The 18413-nt window shown below is 40.6% G+C and overlaps 1 protein-coding gene across 9 annotated transcripts in view; it reads left to right on the forward strand.

Annotated features, from left to right (window-relative positions):
• The window catches only part of LOC111567175 (citron Rho-interacting kinase), a 54927-nt gene that overhangs the window by 33342 nt on the left and 3172 nt on the right, over nucleotides 1-18413 (forward strand). For 3 of the 9 annotated variants that reach the window (XM_035947186.2, XM_035947185.2, XM_035947188.2), the window contains 22 exons: nucleotides 393-528; nucleotides 617-721; nucleotides 1051-1191; nucleotides 1478-1597; nucleotides 1895-2126; nucleotides 2372-2530; nucleotides 2719-2742; nucleotides 5600-5770; nucleotides 10186-10366; nucleotides 11352-11440; nucleotides 11555-11659; nucleotides 11895-12064; nucleotides 12483-12527; nucleotides 13686-13766; nucleotides 14022-14157; nucleotides 14478-14617; nucleotides 14711-14803; nucleotides 16799-16907; nucleotides 17101-17229; nucleotides 17511-17591; nucleotides 17996-18074; nucleotides 18164-18337. In XM_035947186.2, coding sequence (XP_035803079.1) covers nucleotides 393-528; nucleotides 617-721; nucleotides 1051-1191; nucleotides 1478-1597; nucleotides 1895-2126; nucleotides 2372-2530; nucleotides 2719-2742; nucleotides 5600-5770; nucleotides 10186-10366; nucleotides 11352-11440; nucleotides 11555-11659; nucleotides 11895-12064; nucleotides 12483-12527; nucleotides 13686-13766; nucleotides 14022-14157; nucleotides 14478-14617; nucleotides 14711-14803; nucleotides 16799-16907; nucleotides 17101-17229; nucleotides 17511-17591; nucleotides 17996-18074; nucleotides 18164-18337 — 2700 coding nt within the window. The remainder of the gene's footprint in view (nucleotides 1-392; nucleotides 529-616; nucleotides 722-1050; nucleotides 1192-1477; nucleotides 1598-1894; nucleotides 2127-2371; nucleotides 2531-2718; nucleotides 2743-5599; nucleotides 5771-10185; nucleotides 10367-11351; nucleotides 11441-11554; nucleotides 11660-11894; nucleotides 12065-12482; nucleotides 12528-13685; nucleotides 13767-14021; nucleotides 14158-14477; nucleotides 14618-14710; nucleotides 14804-16798; nucleotides 16908-17100; nucleotides 17230-17510; nucleotides 17592-17995; nucleotides 18075-18163; nucleotides 18338-18413) is intronic. The other 6 variants (XM_035947187.2, XM_035947190.2, XM_023268116.3 and 3 more) reach the window with 6 other exon arrangements.

Genomic DNA, 18413 nt, shown 5'->3' on the forward strand with positions numbered 1-18413 from the left:
CCTACACACAGTGAATGCTACAGGTTTGGCCATATTCTCCAGGGTTTGCCAAAGGTATTCTTGGAAATATATAAAATTATTTTCAGAGTTGATGTAGGCTGGGCAGGTTGCTGAAAATTTGCTAAATTAAAAGCATATTTTAAAAAAACACAAATAGTGTTTTATACTAAACCCAAACCTTTACCCTAAAAAAAACAGCTGGCCAGCAACTATCTACTTTGCTACAAGTGTAGAACTACAAAAATACACACACTGGCATATGAAACTGACTTCATTTAATTTGATTCATAGCTATTCCATTTAGAACCTGTAGAAATATAACAGATGAACTGAAGTATGCACTTAAAGGCTCAAAATAACAAACGTAAACAAAGGTTTTCTGCCTGCTCTAGGCTTCGTGCAGAGCAGCGTAGCTCTGAGTCTCGCCAGGCGGTGGAACAGGCGGTTAAGGAGCACAAAGCTGAGATCCTGGCCCTGCAGCAGGCCCTAAAAGACCAGAAACTTAAAGCTGAGAGCCTTGCAGACACTGTAAGCATTCCCACACTGTTGATTAAGTATTTTGCTTTTATCTGGTGAGCAGATGTCGCAGAAAACTCTTCTTGCTTTCATTCCTCAGTTGAATGACCTGGAGAAGAAGCATGCCATGTTGGAGATGAATGCCCGCAGTTTGCAGCAAAAACTGGAGAGTGAGAGGGACCTGAAGCAGAGACTGCTGGAAGAGGTACAGTGCTTTCACATAATATGTACCACTGATTTCTACTGTTTTCTTTTATGCTTAATGTACAAATTTGAGGTGTTTCATGTTTCTTTGTTCCTATTACTGCAATTTTTCATCGACTGACTTCAGGACATTATACCTCTGATGCAAATAAATCACCAGAATATAAAAATAAACTTGATTTTCTGTCTGTAAAATCACAGCAGTGACAAATGTCAAGCCATGCTGAAAGGCTTAGCTGATGTTATCATTGGAAATAATCAATTCTAAGAAGTCTAAGTGGAAAGTCACAGCATCTAGACAGTGATGTAACAGCTGCTTTTCCTCCACAGCAAGAGAAGCTGCAGCAGCAGATGGATGCCCAGAAGACACATATATTCCGTCTGACCCAGGGGCTGCAGGACGCTTTGGACCAGACTGACCTTCTGAAAACTGAGAGGACTGATCTGGAATATCAGCTGGAGAACATCCAGGTGCTGCTACACACACATTTACACCACACATATACATGTTTACAATGTATAGAAGAAGAAAATACACATACAGAGAAGTTCCCAGTCACTTCAGGCACATGTACACTTGCTGGACTGGGAGTAAATTATTGTGTCATTTTCAGTCTTGTTTCTTCCCCCACTGTTATGAGCCACATAAAAGGATACATAACCCCCCACCCCACCCCTTCTCTGTCTCTCTGTCACCCTCTCTGTGTAAAGTGAAGTACTTGAGGAGAAATTCATGGCAGTAGTGATGTTCACTTAGCTCCACCTGCAGGCTGTATACTCTCATGAGAAGGTGAAAATGGAGGGGACCATCACCCAGCAGACCAAGCTCATAGATTTCCTCCAGGCCCAGGCCCATGGTGGCTCCAAGAAGAAAAAGGTCAGGTGGACAATATATTGAATTGGATTCATTCATTAATAATATGTTATTGCTACACATGGCTGCATGTTTTGATAACATTGGAAAAAAAATAGTGTCACAATTTGTTTTGAAAGTTTTGTCATTAGACAAAAAGACTGTAGAAGAGTTGAATGAATATATTTTATCATTTGATTGTGATTATCACTCACATCATACTAAGTGGATAAGTCAATAAATCAAATAGGAGTTCTGAAGCCTGTTGGGAAAACAATAATAGAGGGATAAAAATCTTGTGTTTTCTTGAATCTCTCTCAGGGTCTATTTGGACGCCGGCGTGAGGACCTGTTGGCTGCCATGGCTGCTCAGGCCCAGGCTCAGGGTCAGAGTCAGAGTCAAGGCCAGGTTTCCCCTGTGCCTCCCATCCAGCCAGTGCCTCTGCAGTACAGCGACATGAAGGCTGCTCTGGACAAGGAGCGTGCTCGTTGCTCTGAGTTGGAAGATGCTCTGCAGAAAATGAGAGCAGAGCTGCGGTCTCTGAGAGAAGAAGGTGAGACTATCCTACAGCACCCTCATATACAAACTGATCTACAGTATGCAATATGCCTTGTCTGGCAAAGAGATCAAAGCTGCATTCTCTGGAAATAGATGTTCTCAGTAGCTTTCTCTCAGTTTCATCCAAATGGTTGCTGTGGAAACTGGGACTACAATTCATTTATTGTTGAGTGATTGTATCTTACTAACATTCTCTTTGTATATACATAAAAAAAAGTTAATCAATTATTTGAAACTCAGCTCTCCAGTATAAGGATCATGGAAGTTCTACAAATCCAGCCATAGCACGGCAGCAGATAATTATGTCTGCCATGGTGAAGTCTCCTGAACACCAGCAGGGCCCAACCAGCCTGGCACCCTCCAACTCTGGACGCAGGAAGGATACTCCAACACCTGAGGGTGAGTGAAGGATGACGTTTACAGTAGTGCAACTGCTTTTCTCCACTAGACACAAAAATGCGGGCTTACAGCTTCATACCTGACACACACTGCCCCTTACCTACACATGAATGCACACACATTTTTTCTCACTTTCAAAGGATAATTTATGAAGCTCTTACTATCCTTTCTTTTCACACACCTTTCAGAGAGAAGGAGGGTCACTTTTGAAAGTAAGTCGTCCATGCAGAAACTCATGGTTTTTGCAGTTTGGTCTCTTATCTCTCTTCTCCTTTTGCCACATCCACATCCTTGACAGGCCAGATTTTAAAAGCTCTGCACTTTTATGAAATGTCAGATCCCACCAGGTTTGTCAGGTGAGGCTGGAATATCTCCAGTGCAAAGCTTTAGAAATCTGAAGCATTTTACCTTGGTTGCTGAAGCTTAGTCAATCTGATTTGCAGAACCCCGCTCTGTTCTACTATCCCACCTGAACTTTACATCATACACAGAGATGCCCCTTATGATAAACTCTGTATTGCACTAAACGCTATGTGACCTTTTAAACTCACACTGTCAAATAAAGGTATTATCCAGTCAACATATTTCTCATTGTAACAGGCAAGGTTACAACCACAAAAGGAAGACTGGCTCTTATCTTAATCTTATGTTATTGTAACCTGGTTTAGATTTTTGTTAAGAACTCTGGTGATTGTTGCAGCAACAAAAATAAAGAAATAAAAGAAAAATGTAAATGAAAAAAGTGTTGAACAAATCAAGAGAATAACAGAATATGTCAAGTATCCATAAATCCATGGCTGCAACAACACTATACACTTTATTGTGCAACAACACAATGAAGGTCTTGAATCTTGAACACAGTGTAATTATTGTAATACCTAACACACGTTGACAACATTAACACACTCAGGGAACTAATAAGCATATTTTATAGATATGACTATTCAAAATCCATAAATTGTCATTACCTATGTGGGTTATTTGTCGCAATGTTTTTTCAATCAGAAAAATGCTTAGATAATTGACTACAAACAAAACTTTGTGTTAACTTTTGGGTGTAAAGGGTTTAACCATACTGTCCAAATTTAACTCATATGACATGTTAATAGAAGAACAATGTTGTACAGCAGAAACTGTGGTGTAAGACTTTAGAGATGCACAATATATCGTGCCTGATGGGTTAGTAGGCATTCAATAAAATATTTAAATTATTGTTCCAATAATAACTGTATGATATATAGTTTGGCTGCAGAGTGTGAATAATCATTTTTGTGTCTCTCTGCTGTCTCACTGTTCATTGACATGAGGGTGAGGCTGAGGAACTGACCCCTCCTCCCCTACACACAAGGAGGAAACAACAGCAGAGAGGACACAGGAGAAAAAGAAACAGGCTTTATGTTTTACTGAAGTTGGTGATGAACACTTATTTCATGATGCACACTGATGTACAATGACTAAAACATCATCATTGGTATCGGCCAATATTGGTTGTCAAGACTCCTTCTGCAGAAAAGCAAGTTTTTAAAACTTGTTCACATGTCCACATGGGCTTTTATATGGTTAAAGACAAATATTGAGCACAAGGAGCAGTCTTTAACTAAACATTTCTACCCTGAAACTGTAGTGTACCGATGACAGTCTCAAAAACAAGGATTCAGACTTCTGGGACTTCATACATAACAAATCTGAAGAGCCAATCCTTTCAACTTGCAGGCTGGAGCCTTCTCATTTCATTCTTAGCGATAGTGTAGAGTAGTTTTACAGCGTTTGAGCAGAGTCATAGGTGAGCTGGTGAAAGCTATAATGAGAGGTGTTTGAGGAAAGAGGCAAGGACTAGGTCAATCCATGCATTCTAGAGAAAGCAAACATTGTAGAGTTACATCTAAGCCATTATAAAACAGTAACGATTATTTTCATTAAGCAAAACTTCTCAGTATGTACTGAGATGCATTTTGAAATGTCAAACTAGTGACCTTAAAATGAGATTTTGGCCCAGAATGAACCTAACCAGGTAAATAGCACTTGCCAGGCTAAAAGTAGTTGAAATAGTTTGTGCCCAGTGAATTTGCACATTTACAAAGCATTGTATTTTATGTCTGCACCTGCCAGTGGGCACTGGCTCTCTTATCATGATAAGAGTAGGTAGAATAATATGTTAAATCCACTACAAGAGAGCCCTTGTGTTCTCTACAAAAAGGTGGAAATAATGTAAATTTATCGACAATTGAGGAAAACAATATCAAAAATGTAATGTTAAGCATTCCTAGATACTATAATCAAAAATCAATTTTCATAATTGGTCTCCTTTTTCCTGCTTTTTGATGTTTTGATTTAAATTCATACAACCAGCTGTCATTTAGGAAATATGTTTGTTACGACCGTTGGTGGAATGACAGGCAGATATGAAATATCAAATTGTAACAAAGTTGCACAAAGGTTTAGTAGAATCAGCAAATAAAAACAGAAATCTGAACCATGGAGTCCCACATTTAATCATTAAGTCGAAGAGTATGAGAAGTTACTCTGATGATTTTAAAGTTTATACATGTGTCAGTGAAGGGATACAGCCTGGTATTATTCTTTTTTTTTTTTTTTTTTTTTTAAAAACAGGTTTTTACATATAAATCCCTGGGATGCAAAAGACTACCTAAAGATTGGTATATTAGAAAAATAAAGTTCACCTCAAATGAAAATAGATATTAATTTTCTCTTTACATTGTTATCAGCCCTGAAATTCTATGTGTGTATCTAGTAGAATTGCAAACAACGAACACTGGTCACACACTGGAGAGACTTGATAACTGGATAATGCCTTTAAAATGCAGCAGTGAGTGGGCACAAGCGAAGGGATTGATCACATCAATATTTTTCAAGCATTTTTGTCTTCAGGGTTTACTTGCATATGCATTTTGCTCAACATTCTGCAGTTCTTTTGAAAACCTTTTTTGTTAAAGTGATTTCATAAATGCTATGGCATGATGCACTGAAGTTTTGAAGTGATAGATGTACCTGAGAGAGTAGCAAATACTGGAGCTGCCTGTCCTCACGGTGTTCCCTGACTGTATTCAGAGTACAGCCGTCGTCTGAAGGACAGTCAGAGAGACAGAGAGAGGGAGAGAGAGAGGGTGGCGCACCACAACACCGCTCACCGCTTCACAGTGGGACTCAACATGAGAGCTGCCAAGTGTACTGTGTGCCTGGATACTGTGCACTTTGGTCGCCAAGCAGCTACCTGTCTCGGTGAGTTACGGATGTGTTCACAAGGACAGACCCAATGATAAATATTATCATGTAAACTAATAGCAATTTTCTTTGTTTTGCTACTTTAAAAAAATGACATCCAAATTTTAGCCTTTATTTCATGCGTTCGTTTTTTGAATTTTTTTGTAATCGTACAATGAAAATTTTGAGATGGATGATAATACTATAAGAATGTGTGACATCATGGTGATAGCTGCTGCAGTTGCTTTCAACTGACACTGGCTCTAACCTTTTTTTTGTTTTTGGAAAACAAGCAGTATATTAAAATGTGTTTTGTCAGATATTTCATCTTTATTCACGAAACAGATTACACTAATCAGAAATTTCTATTGCTGGGCAATGATTAAAATTTTTAATGGCAATTAATCGCATTGTTATTCGTAAATGATGAATTTTAAAGTGGTTTATTCTTAACTTTTATTTTTAAATTATTGCTATATGAGCAAAAATACAGTAAAGTAGTAAAGGCGGGGGGGGGGGGCAAGACGGATAATAAATGAAAAAAGGATTTTATTTTACAAAAAAGGACTAAACCAATACATAGAATGGGGAATTGAACAGAGGGGAGAACCTAAATCAAACTACTCAAAACCTCTACAAACAAACGCTACGAATTCAAACATGGAAATCTACGAAAACTAAAACTGAATTAACAAAACTAGGCGAAGAACTAAACCAAACAAAGAAACTCCAAGAGAAGAACTGAACAGAAAAAACTAACTAAGCAAACAAAAGTGTACTCACAAAAAACAGGGAACTAACCAAAGGGCTAACAGACAGGCACAGGGAATCCGGGAACTGGCGGAAAACTAGATGGAAAACAGGAGGCTGGCTAACAGAGATGGAACCGGTGGAAACGCAAGGGAAGAGCTGAGTCTAAGAGAGGATCTAGAGACAAAGCAGGGCAGGTGGAAATCCAAGGGGAAAGCTGAGTCCATGCGGGGATGTGAGTCTGGAGGAAAGCAGGGATCTGACAGTCTAAGGCCCAGCAGGGAGTGAATGACTGAACTGGGTTTATATAGTGAGCAGGTGAGGTTGTGGGCAAGTGAACTGAGTGACTAATTACTGCAGCTGACACACATCACTGCAATCACACTGCAGCCACGAGATGCAGGGAGCAGAGAGAGAGAGACAGGAGGGAGAGAGAGACAGGAGGGAGAGAGAGACAGGAGGGAGAGAGCAAGATGACAGACAGAGGGAGCCAAAGGGACAGACAGGTCAAAACAGGTAGACAGATGAAGAGGAACAATGGGAGAACAAAGGAAAAGAGGGAGAAGGAGGCAAAGAACAGGGGCTGGAGCAGGGGTCATAACATAACATCTGGTTTGCAAACACTTTAAATAAATAAAGTGCTTTTTAATAGCAGTATTCCTTCTACACAGTAGCAGTTAATATGTTTCTTGTAAATCTCAACTTTTACATTAATGTAATCAAATCAAATCAAACTACAGCTATTTGCCACAGCAAGGGCATTAACATTTTATCTAGTTTGTTATAGAAAAACAAGTTACCCTCAGTGTCCAGAGCCACGATTATAACATGAACCTTCCTAGCAACAGCAAGTTAACATTTATAAATCTGTATATTAATTTTTTTCTAAACAGGTATCAGCAGAAACATTTTTCTTTTATCAGGAAGCAGCAGAAACAGTCTATGCGTCAGGGACTATAGCCCTGTGTGTATGGGTTGCCCGCTAGTGATGCAGGCTGAGGCTCATACATGCCGCCATTCGTTGAGATCCTAAGAATATTCCTCAGACCAACATTTTCCACAATACTAATTGGAATGCAATCTATAGCTAACTACTTCGCTGCAGCATTTGCAAGCTTGTCTTGTTTTAGTTTATCTTTATTTGTCCCACACGCTGCATCCAGCCAGTCTGCCAAAGCCTCCCATCCTAAGTACTGGTCAACATCCAGCCCTTAATAACGCATTAACGTGCCCTGCCCTAGAAATTTCTATTCATTGCATTGACGGTTTTAAGATGTTTAACAACTGCCAAGCATCAAACACAGGCTAATTTATGAATCCCTTTAGTCACTCCCCACCAGGACAAGTCGTTTTTTTTTTTTTTTACTGATGTGGCCATACTGGACTGAAATATTGTGCCTATAAAAAGTATTCACCCCACCTTTTGCCCTTTTAGCGCTTTTCAACACTGAATTGTAATCATTATCATTTGTTTTGTTTTTTTTAACAATATACAAAAAAACTCTTTCATGTCAAAGTGAAGAGATTTCCAAGTAATGTCAATTAATATAAAATATACAAATACATAAAATAAATGACTTGCACTGCAAATTTTCACTCCTTTAAGTCAATATTTACTAGATGCCCCCCTGGTTACAATTGCAGCGTTGGGCCTGTGTAAACAGGTCTCAGTCAGCCTTGTACATCTAGACACTGCAATTTTACCCCCATTCTTCTTTGCTAAACCAATCAGGCTTTGTCAGGTCACCCAGGCATCATAGGTGAACAGCCCTTGTCAAGTGTAGCCACAAATTCTTAATTGGATTGAGAACTCAGCCACTTCAGAACATTGACCTTGTCTTTAAATCATTTATTTGTAGCTGTGTGCTTCAGGTCATTGTCTTGCTGGGGAAAAAAATCTTCTCTGAAGTCACAGTTCTCTTGCAGACTGCATCAGGTTGTTTGAAAGGATTTCCTTGTTTTTACAAGCCTCCTAGGCTCTCTGCTGAGATGCATCCCCACATTATGATGCTGCTTTACGCTGGAAATGGTGTTTGTGATGATTTGCAATATTTTATGTGTGCCAAACATAGTGTCTAGTCTGACGGCTTCACACATTCACGCAAGTCTTCAACTTGCTTCTTGCAAACTATAGCCTACATTTACTATAATTTTTTTCTCTGTCACTTTTCCATAAAGCTTTGACTGGTGAAGGATATCAGTTGTTGGATGCAAAGTCTTTCCCATCTCTGCTGCTAAAGCTTGTAACTCATTCAGAGGAGTCCTGGTGGTCTCCTTCACTAGTCTCTCAGCTACTCAGTTTTTGGGGATGACCTGCTCAAGGCAGATTTACATGTCATCCATCCATCCATCCATTATCTATACACCGCTTAATCCTCACTAGGGTCGCGGGAGGGGGGCTGGAGTCTATCCCAGCTGACTCCGGCGAAGGCAGGGGACACCCTAGACAGGTCGCCAGTCTGTCGCAGGGCTACATATATAGACAAACAAGCACTCTCACATTCACACCTACAGGCAATTTAGAGTAATCAATTAACCTCAGCATATTTTTGGACTGTGGGAGGAAGCCGGAGTACCCGGAGAAAACCCACGCATGCACAGGGAGAACATGCAGACTCCATGCAGAAAGATCTTGGGAAAGCCGGGACGCGAACCAGGGATCTTCTCGCTGCAAGGCGAAAGTGCTAACCACTACACCACTGTGCAGCCCGATTTACATGTCATACGCATTAAATTTCTTAATGGTGGATTTAACTGGACTGTACTATGACTTGTTTGGGTTTTTTTTGTATCCATCCCCTGACATAATTTTCAGTAACTTTTTAGTGAGTAGTGCTGATTCACCTTCAGTTTGTACTACAATCACTGAGACACATTCACTGTGCTCAGATGATCTCCATTTAACTAATGGTGTGACTTCTAGACCAGTTGGTTACATCTGTGTTTAATAAGGTGTGCCACTTTAAAGGGCGTGAATATACACTACTGTTCAACAGTTTGGGGTCACCGAGCCAACTTCATGTTTTCCATGAAAACTCACACCATTATTCATGTGCTAGCACAAGGGTTTTCTAATCATCAATTAGCCTTTCAACACCATTAGCTAACACAATGTAACATTAGAACACAGGAGTGATGGTTGCTGGAAATGGACCTCTGTACTCCTATGTATTCCATTAAAAATCAGCTGTTTCCAGCTAGAATAGTCATTTACCACATTAACAATGTCTCGACTGTATTTCTGATTAATTTAAGGGTATCTTCATTGAAAAAACTGCTTTTCTTTCAAAAATAAGGACATTTCTAAGTGACCCTAAACTTTCGAATGGTAGTGTATTCGCAGTCACTTTTTTTTACGTTTTATATTTTGTATTAATTGACATTACTTTGTAGAAATCGCTTTTCACTTTGACATTAATTAAATCTTTCTTGTAAATTCTTATTAAAAAAATTCAATTGATCATGGTTCAAAGCTATAAATTCATAAAAGGGGGAACCTTCCAAGGGGGGTGACTAGTTTTTATAGGCACTTAACCTACTGTACATGTTACTTAAATGGACAATGTTAACATCTTTGCTAAGATGCCCTTCTCTTTTGACTGGTGATGCCACAAACAGATGAGAAGTAGAACCAAAACCATTTGTTGCATTGATTTCTCTTTAACAATGTTTTTTCTCCTCAGAATGTCACGCTTTGTGCCACCCAAAATGCTCCCCCTGCCTTCCAGCCACATGCGGCATGTCCAGTGATTGCTCTCTGCATCTGTCGGAGGGCCTGTGTCGAGACAAAGGCAGCTCTCCGGGCCAACAGCTCAAAGAGGCCGGTGGACACATGCACCTGGAGGGCTGGATGAAGCAGCCCAGGTTAGCAATAGACACACTGACACAGTGCATTTATGTCATTAGTCTATACCAGTGAAACTAGTTGGGGTCCTAATCATGTGTACTGCACATCCCCTGTCAACAGCTGTTTTTTTTATAGCACACCACCATTTTTTTTGTTTGTTTTTTAAGTAATTTTTTGGCCTTTTGTTGGCTGTATTGGACAGCTTAGTTGAGAAACAGACAGGAAAGTAGGGAGAAGAATGGAGGGAAGACCTGCAGCAAAGGGCCATATTCAAACCCCGGCTGCATCAGGGACTATAGCCCCTGTTCATGGGTCGTCTGCTCAACCAGTTGAGCTATCTGAGTGCCCCGAACAACACCATTTTGGTCTATATAATTGCAGGGGCATCCTGATATTAGCTTGGCATGTCTGATTTAGGCACATAGGTGAAATGTTTTTTTTTTTTTTTTTTAAATTCTGACTAAATAAGTGGACAAATTGGCAGATGGATGGATGGATGGATGGATGGATGGATGGATGGATGGATGGATGGATGGATGGATGGATGGATGGATGGATGGATGGATGGATGGATGGATGGATAGATAGATAGATAGATAGATAGATAGATAGATAGATAGATAGATAGATAGATAGATAGATAGATAGATAGATAGATAGATAGATAGATAGATAGATAGATAGATAGATAGATAGATAGATAGATAGATGCTTTATTAATTCTGCAGGCACCTTACCTGTCCTATCCTTCACACCTCTTATATATGTCTTAAGAAGTGTAATTTCTGTTTTTTTCTCCCTCACTGCTTCCTCCCACTGGTCAGGCAGACTGATGTCACCAACCACAACCCCTTATAGACACACTATGATGTTCTGCAAAATCCACCCATTTGGTGCTTAAAGTATTTTAAACAAAGGCATATGTTGAGGTTCTTCCAGCAACTGTTGATCCATTTCATCCTCAGTGCCTAACAGTAATCAAGTTGTGTTGTGTGTTTCCAGGAATGGGAAACGAGGCCAGGGCTGGGAGAGAAAATATGTAGTTCTGGATGGGACTAAAGTGTCCATCTATGAAATAGAGCCCAGAGAAGGTTACATTTTCACTTGTCTGGATAATTAATAGAAATTCAGAATTTCTGATTTTACTGGAGTTTCCAAATGCTACAACTAGTCAGAAATATCTTTGTTCTGTTAATGGTACTCAGACTCAGTGAAACCACTAGAGGAGTTTGACCTGTGTCTGTCAGATGGAGAAGTGATGGTTCATGGAGCAGTAGGAGCATCTGAGCTGCCGAACACTGCCAAGTCAGGTAGGTTATTAATTACCAGATATTAAAATTACCTCCCAAATATTGATTTGCACAATTGTATATATTCCTCCTGCTTTAATCTGTAAATTTCTGTCAGACTTTGCTACCAAGTGCTGTTCATAGATTTTGTCTTGTTTATATGCAACTTCTCTGTCATATTTACTACTTCTTTAAAAATATGTAACTATTGAAATGAGACATAACATCAAATTTCTTTATCTTCCTTGTGCATCAGATGTCCCTTACGTCCTGAAGCTGGAGTCCCGTTGTCACACCCCCTGCTGGCCTGGCCAGTCTATTTACTTCATGGCTCCCAGTTTCCCAGACAAACAGCGCTGGGTAGCTGTGATGGAGTCTGTGGTGGCTGGAGGTCGAGCCTCACGGGAGAAGGCAGAGGCTGACGCAGTGAGTATCTCAGGAGCAGGCGAGAGGCAACTGCCGCAACTGGCTTGCTGCATCCTTAAAGTCTGCTCACTCAAATCATAAACCATTATGACCGAGGCCACAGATTACTGTCGTGTCTGTGGCTGCGGTCGTAAACTTGATGTTCAACTGTGTCGGGGTTATTCATGAGGAGCAGATTAACCCTCTGTAGTCATGTTAAAGACATAAGTTTTAGATTTAAAGTTGAATGAATAACCCCAGTTTCACTTGTGTTGTTAATTGTCCTCTTCTCTCCTCTTCTCTTTCTCTCCTCTCTCTTTGTCATTCTCACCCTTGTTTGTTGCTTTTTCATCATGCCACATTGTATGTCCGGTATATGGGCGTGTTTTGTTGATTTGCTCTGTTCTGCCAATTCCATTGGGTTTCATTGCACACATAGGCTGCTGTGTCCAAAAGACAAATGGTTCTGTCTCCTCTGGTCCAGGTAAACAAACATATAGACACAAGACATGCTGACACACATACACACTCATCCTCAGTGAGGCACGCAGTAGTGCATGTGTTTGTCATTGTGTTAGTTGGTCATCTTCCCCCTTTGCTCTCACCTCACCTGCTGTAACCACTCCTCACTTTCACTATTCTCTGCTACTTCCTGTACAAACTCTGCGTTGATGAAATAGTTTGAATGTTGCTGAAATATGTCTTTTTGTATCCTATTATAAAATCACAGTACACAAATTCTCACCAAGATGTCTGATCATCTTTGGTTTGATCCTCTGAGACCATCCTGCCTAGAGGACCAGGGATCAGACAGTGGGTTTTTATCAGCTCGTGTACTTGTCTGTGCTTTTGCCCCACTGCCCCTCTGCACACTCTTCTGAGACTGGGATTCAAGTCACTTAACTTGACATACTGAGTGACATAAAGTTTAATTTAGTCAAAGTTTTAAGGATCTACAGTAGACTGTGCCATGTATAAAAGTAACTGAAACCAATATTTTTGTCATCTTGTCGAAACATTTGTTGTACTTAAGTCAACCTGACATCTCTGGTGAAAGCATGTTAGGCCTAAAACAATGCCTGGGGTGTATTACAGCTTTCTATGCGGGATTTTTCAGCAGACTTCAGTTAACCCCCAATAGGTTGGTGGCAGCACTGAGTGTGGTGGAATTTTAATTGGTAATCTATTGGTTCAGTCCCAGAGAACTGAATGTACATAATCACAAAAATCAGTACACTACAAAAGTATAATTATTTTGGATCTTTAAGGATCAACTCCCTTAACTAATTTCTTTGATCATCTGTCTTCTATGTTCAGAATGTGAATATGGCTGTCCTTAAAGCAGACTCGAGATGCAGGTGTTGAGTTATGTGTTTGTGGAGCGGTTGTCAAGTCTCCTTCGATCGGTCTGTGTGTCTGGTTGACGTCTACTGAAGCACTGAGAATTAAAGGGGTAATAGTAACAACTGGAATTTCTTTGTACCTGTGACTTCAACTGACTTGAACCCACCTCTGACACTGTGAACCTGCATCCAGTCCCACAGCCGTTTACTCCCGTCTGTCCTACTCCTCTGCTGCCTCCCCCTGACATCCTGTTGAGCTTGTGATCCAGCTGACCTCTGGTTTCTTTGTGCTCTTTTAGAAGTTGCTGGGAAACTCTCTCCTGAAGCTGGAGGGAGACGATAGACTGGATATTAATTGCACTCTTCCTCTCACAGATCAGGTAACATTTTATTTGATCACTTTTGTTGAAAGAAACGTGTTTTTTTTATGGAGCATGTTGAGCATTTAGAACACCTTGAGCCACAGAAGCAGTTATAATCAAAAGCAGAATGATCAAAATTTATGAAGGGACATGGAGCACAGAGCAGATGCTCGGGGCTCATGGCCAAGGTTTGTCTCATGTTGCTTCCGTTTGAAATGTCACCATGTTCGCCTGAATAATTATGGTTTATTGTGTTCTATGGTTGTGCTGCAGATTGTTCTGGTGGGCTCTGAAGAGGGACTGTACGCACTCAATGTTATCAAGAACTCTCTGACTCACATCCCTGGCCTCGGGTCAGTCTTTCAGATCCACATCATTAAAGAGCAGGAGAAACTGTTGATGATTGTTGGTAAGATTGTCTGGCTTTGTCATTTTTAACAGATTATAAACATCCACTGAGCAGCAGGATTTGATTCTAGCTCAGTCAATTCAGGAATTCAGTATGTTGTTCATAACTCAAAAGCCTTATATATTTTGCCATGACAAGCTGTTATTACAAATATAATTGAGGTCCTACAATTATTATGCATCATTAAAACTTTGAAGGCTTCTTCTAGGCCATTGTAATAGCTTTGAAACTTGAAAATATATTACATTGTGTTACACAGGACAGCATGATGCTTTTGTGGAACATCGGCTATGTGTAAGGTATGTCTGTATGTGCTGCAGGGGATGAGAGAGCATTGTGTCTGGTGGAGATTAAGAGGGTGAAGCAGTCTCTGGCTCAGTCCCACATGCCCAGCCAGTCTGAACTGGCTCCCTACATCTTTGAGACAGTGAAAGGTTGCCATCTGTTTGCTGCTGGGAGAGTAGGTCTTCCTCACCTCTGTAAACCTTGACATGAGACAGACTCTGTGATGATCGAACTTTATATTGACAACTGACCTGTGCTCTTTTCACAGATAGACAATGGGCCTTGTATATGTGCTGCAATGCCAAACAAAATAACCATTCTGCGCTACAATGACAATCTCAACAAATACTGCATTCGTAAGGTAAGTATGAGCTGTTAGTACAATTTGTCTACAATACGTGACAATCTAAAGGACCTTTCAGACACTTGCAAGAATTTAATGTGTCTGAAGTGTCAGAGTCACGTCTAAAAGAAATACTGCTCACTTTCCTGTAAAAGTTGTGACGGCAATCTTACCAGGTCTGATCTAGTAACGTCCGTATCACTTTTAACATGGCACAAATGGGTACTGCATGAAGCCACATTAATGGATAGACACTCATAAAAAACTTTGAGTTGTGCGAAGTGATTTGGGGAAAGCTGAGTGCCAGTCAGTGCCAATATTGGTCCAAAACCATGACACATGCATATTTTCCATTCTCTTTGCTCTACAATTTTATCTCTATTACAAACTGATAGATGCCCATAATGAATGTCCATAAAAATAAAACTACTGCCCCTAAGACAGACCAATAATGAACGCAATCTAGATTTGGACAAATTGCTAACAGGGAGAGGAAGTTTAGTTTGTTGCTTCCTGCTGTTTGTAACAGTCTTTTCACCAAGTTTATCATCTGCAGCATCAAACATCTGCAGGATCAAACATCTGCAGGATCCATATGAGAATCTACAAAGAGAGAGAATTGTGTACATTTCTGCATGTGGAACAACTACTTTCATTAATTACTTATAATTATAAATTACCTAAGACATGGAGACAGAATCAATCAGGATCTAGCAGCACACCTTTTGTACATTGTTGCACATCAGACAGGTGAGCTGTCACACTCAGCCGTAACAAAACATTTAACTGCAGTGTCGTAGTTTCTCTTAGACCTCAGAGATGTGCAGATGTTGAAGAAAACGTCCGTTGACACTGTTACATTTTTGATATAATTTATTACATAGATAAGACAGCATCTGAACAGGCACCATGGTCTGCCTGTGGAGAGTTTCCCAGCCAATATGAATCTCCCATTTGAACAAAGTAATCAGGTTACTTTTATAGGTTTAGTGACGTAGGAGGTCATTACATCTGGTTTCTGTTAGAAGTCAAAGTACAGGATACCTCCTCCAATCAAGGCCCAAAGCTCTGTGGGTCTCAAAGACCCCCACTAGTCGAGCTCCTATGCTCTGTTCCATACCATATAAAGAAGCAGGGAGCATCTTCAACCATCCTCCCTTCACTCTACAGCTCCTAAAGAGCTGCATCCAACAAGCTCCTGGAGTGGGAGCCCCTATCTAAACACTGCATTGGGTTTCTGGAACAGAATAACACATTCCATTGTGATGACTCACACATCCCAAGTTCCATATGATAAGCAACTCATATCAGATCATCACATCAGATGCTTCAGCAGCTTACAAACTGTGACTCTGAGTCCTGAGCTCCAACACAGCTGAAGGGATTTTTTTTATTTTGCTGTTTGTAAAGTAGTCTTTTACTCTTTTTTTATTAATGCATTATTATGCATTATAAGTCACTTGATGTATCACAAATATTGTGTGCATATTGTGGTTCTCTGTAATTGTGGTGAGTATGTCTGAATGAAGCTGTGAGGAACATTAACATAAAAGTGACCAATATCTGAAAGACAGAATGCTGTGACTTACATGCATCCCATTTCTAAAACGCTCTTCACATACAGTGGAAGACAGAATACACACTGTACTGTAGAGGGAACATTATGTAATAAAAAGGAAGATGTAAGTCAAGTCAAATGGCTGAAGAAAATATGAAAAATGGGGAAATTTGTATCTTGGTGCTTGAGTTGTGTGAAATACAAAATAAGAACAACTGTATCCCTCTTTGTTCAGTACAGTGGAGCTGAGGTTCTATCAGCTGTGCTTCCTTCCTGGTGAAGCAATGGCAGCAGTACATGGCTACACTGTAATGTTTCTTCCACATAAAGGAAATAACAGATTTTAAAAGTGGAGGCCCTTTATCATCATAAAGCCTCCTTGTACCAAATGTGCCATACTTTAAATAGAAGCAAACGCTACACTCTTATTCACCTTCACATCCGTTATCTCACAGGAAATTGAAACTCTGGAGCCGTGCAGCTGCATCCATCTGACCAGCTACAGCATCATCATCGGCACCAACAAGTTCTATGAGATCGAAATGAAGCAGTTTGTGCTCGAGGGTAAGGACGTACTTTTTGTCTTTACTGGACTTAGGTTGGTAACAGGGTCATACACCAGTTACCAGGATCATATTTTCGGGGCGTTTGACAATATTGTTGTAACTTATTTAATCCAGGATCATGTCTACTGGGATCACTGTGCACAGAGAAACAAACTGTGTTTAACCTCAGTCCTCTGCTTCGTCCACTGCAGAATTCTTGGACAAGAACGACGTGTCACTGGCCTCTGCAGTGTTTGCAGTCTCGTCTCACAGTTTCCCCATTGCAATCATGCAGGTTGCCAGCAGCATGCAGAAGGAGGAGTACCTTCTGTGTTTTCATGGTGAGCGTCTGTTTTGTGTATACAACAGGAGCTGATGATATGCTCCACAGTGTGGCTGTGGATAGAAGGATAACTAAGTACAAACCTATCAGTGAGACAAATAAAGACCAGTAAAGGTGTGTATTTATTATGGTGGTAATTGTTCTCTTTATATGTAACTGTGTACTGTGTCACCAGTACTGCTGTCTGCACACAAGACTCCTCCTGTCATGTCCTGTGGAGGAGTATGTGTGTAAGTGTATGACAAAGGGTGTGTAGTAAAAGCTGTTTTTGTGTGACAGAGTTTGGAGTGTTTGTGGACACGTACGGGCGAAGAAGCCGCACTGAGGAAATCAAGTGGAGCCGTCTGCCTCTGTCTTTCGGTAAATTGTCCACATTTGTATAACTTTAGGTTACCGAGGGCTTTACAGTGTGTTTCTCATTCACCCACACACACACACACACACACACACACACACACACACACACACACACACACACACACACACACACACACACGCGCGCAGCGCGCGCGCGCACACACACACACACACACACACACACACACACACACACACACACACACACACACACACCCCTTTGGTGGAGGAGCTGACATGTGCCTGCATTTTGCTGCTTGATTAAATAGATAAATAGTGTGAGTAATGATAATTATGTGTTCGCTTTTATGTCTTCATAGAGCACTTTGTGACTTACTTTTTAAAGTGGCTGTTTAAGTAAACTTATAATAATTATTATTATACTTCTGTGTTCTCCTGTGATGCAGCCTACAGAGAGCCCTACCTGTTTGTGACCTACTTCAACTCCCTGGATGTGATTGAGGTTCAGGGACACGCTGCTCTGGGGTGAGAAAGACCACACATTTTGTATCACATTTTGATCTCTTCATTTTGCTTGTTTGCTTTATTTTCCACATAATTGTCGTTGTCTCCAGTCCTACAGTGCTGGCCCACCTAGACATTCCAAACCCTCGGTACTTGGGCCCAGCCATCTCCTCTGGGGCTATTTACTTGGCCTCCTCCTACCAGAACAAACTGCGGGTCATCTGCTGCAAGGGAAGTCTGATCAGAGAGTCCGGAGAGCTGCAGAGGACCGGCTCCAGCCGAGGGTCAGGTCACTCTGTCCTGTTTGTACAAAAAACACAGCAAAAGAAATATCGATCCATTATCTATACACCGCTTAAT

The sequence above is a fragment of the Amphiprion ocellaris genome, chromosome 6, assembly GCF_022539595.1.
Source record: "Amphiprion ocellaris isolate individual 3 ecotype Okinawa chromosome 6, ASM2253959v1, whole genome shotgun sequence".
Taxonomy (NCBI): domain Eukaryota; kingdom Metazoa; phylum Chordata; class Actinopteri; family Pomacentridae; genus Amphiprion; species Amphiprion ocellaris.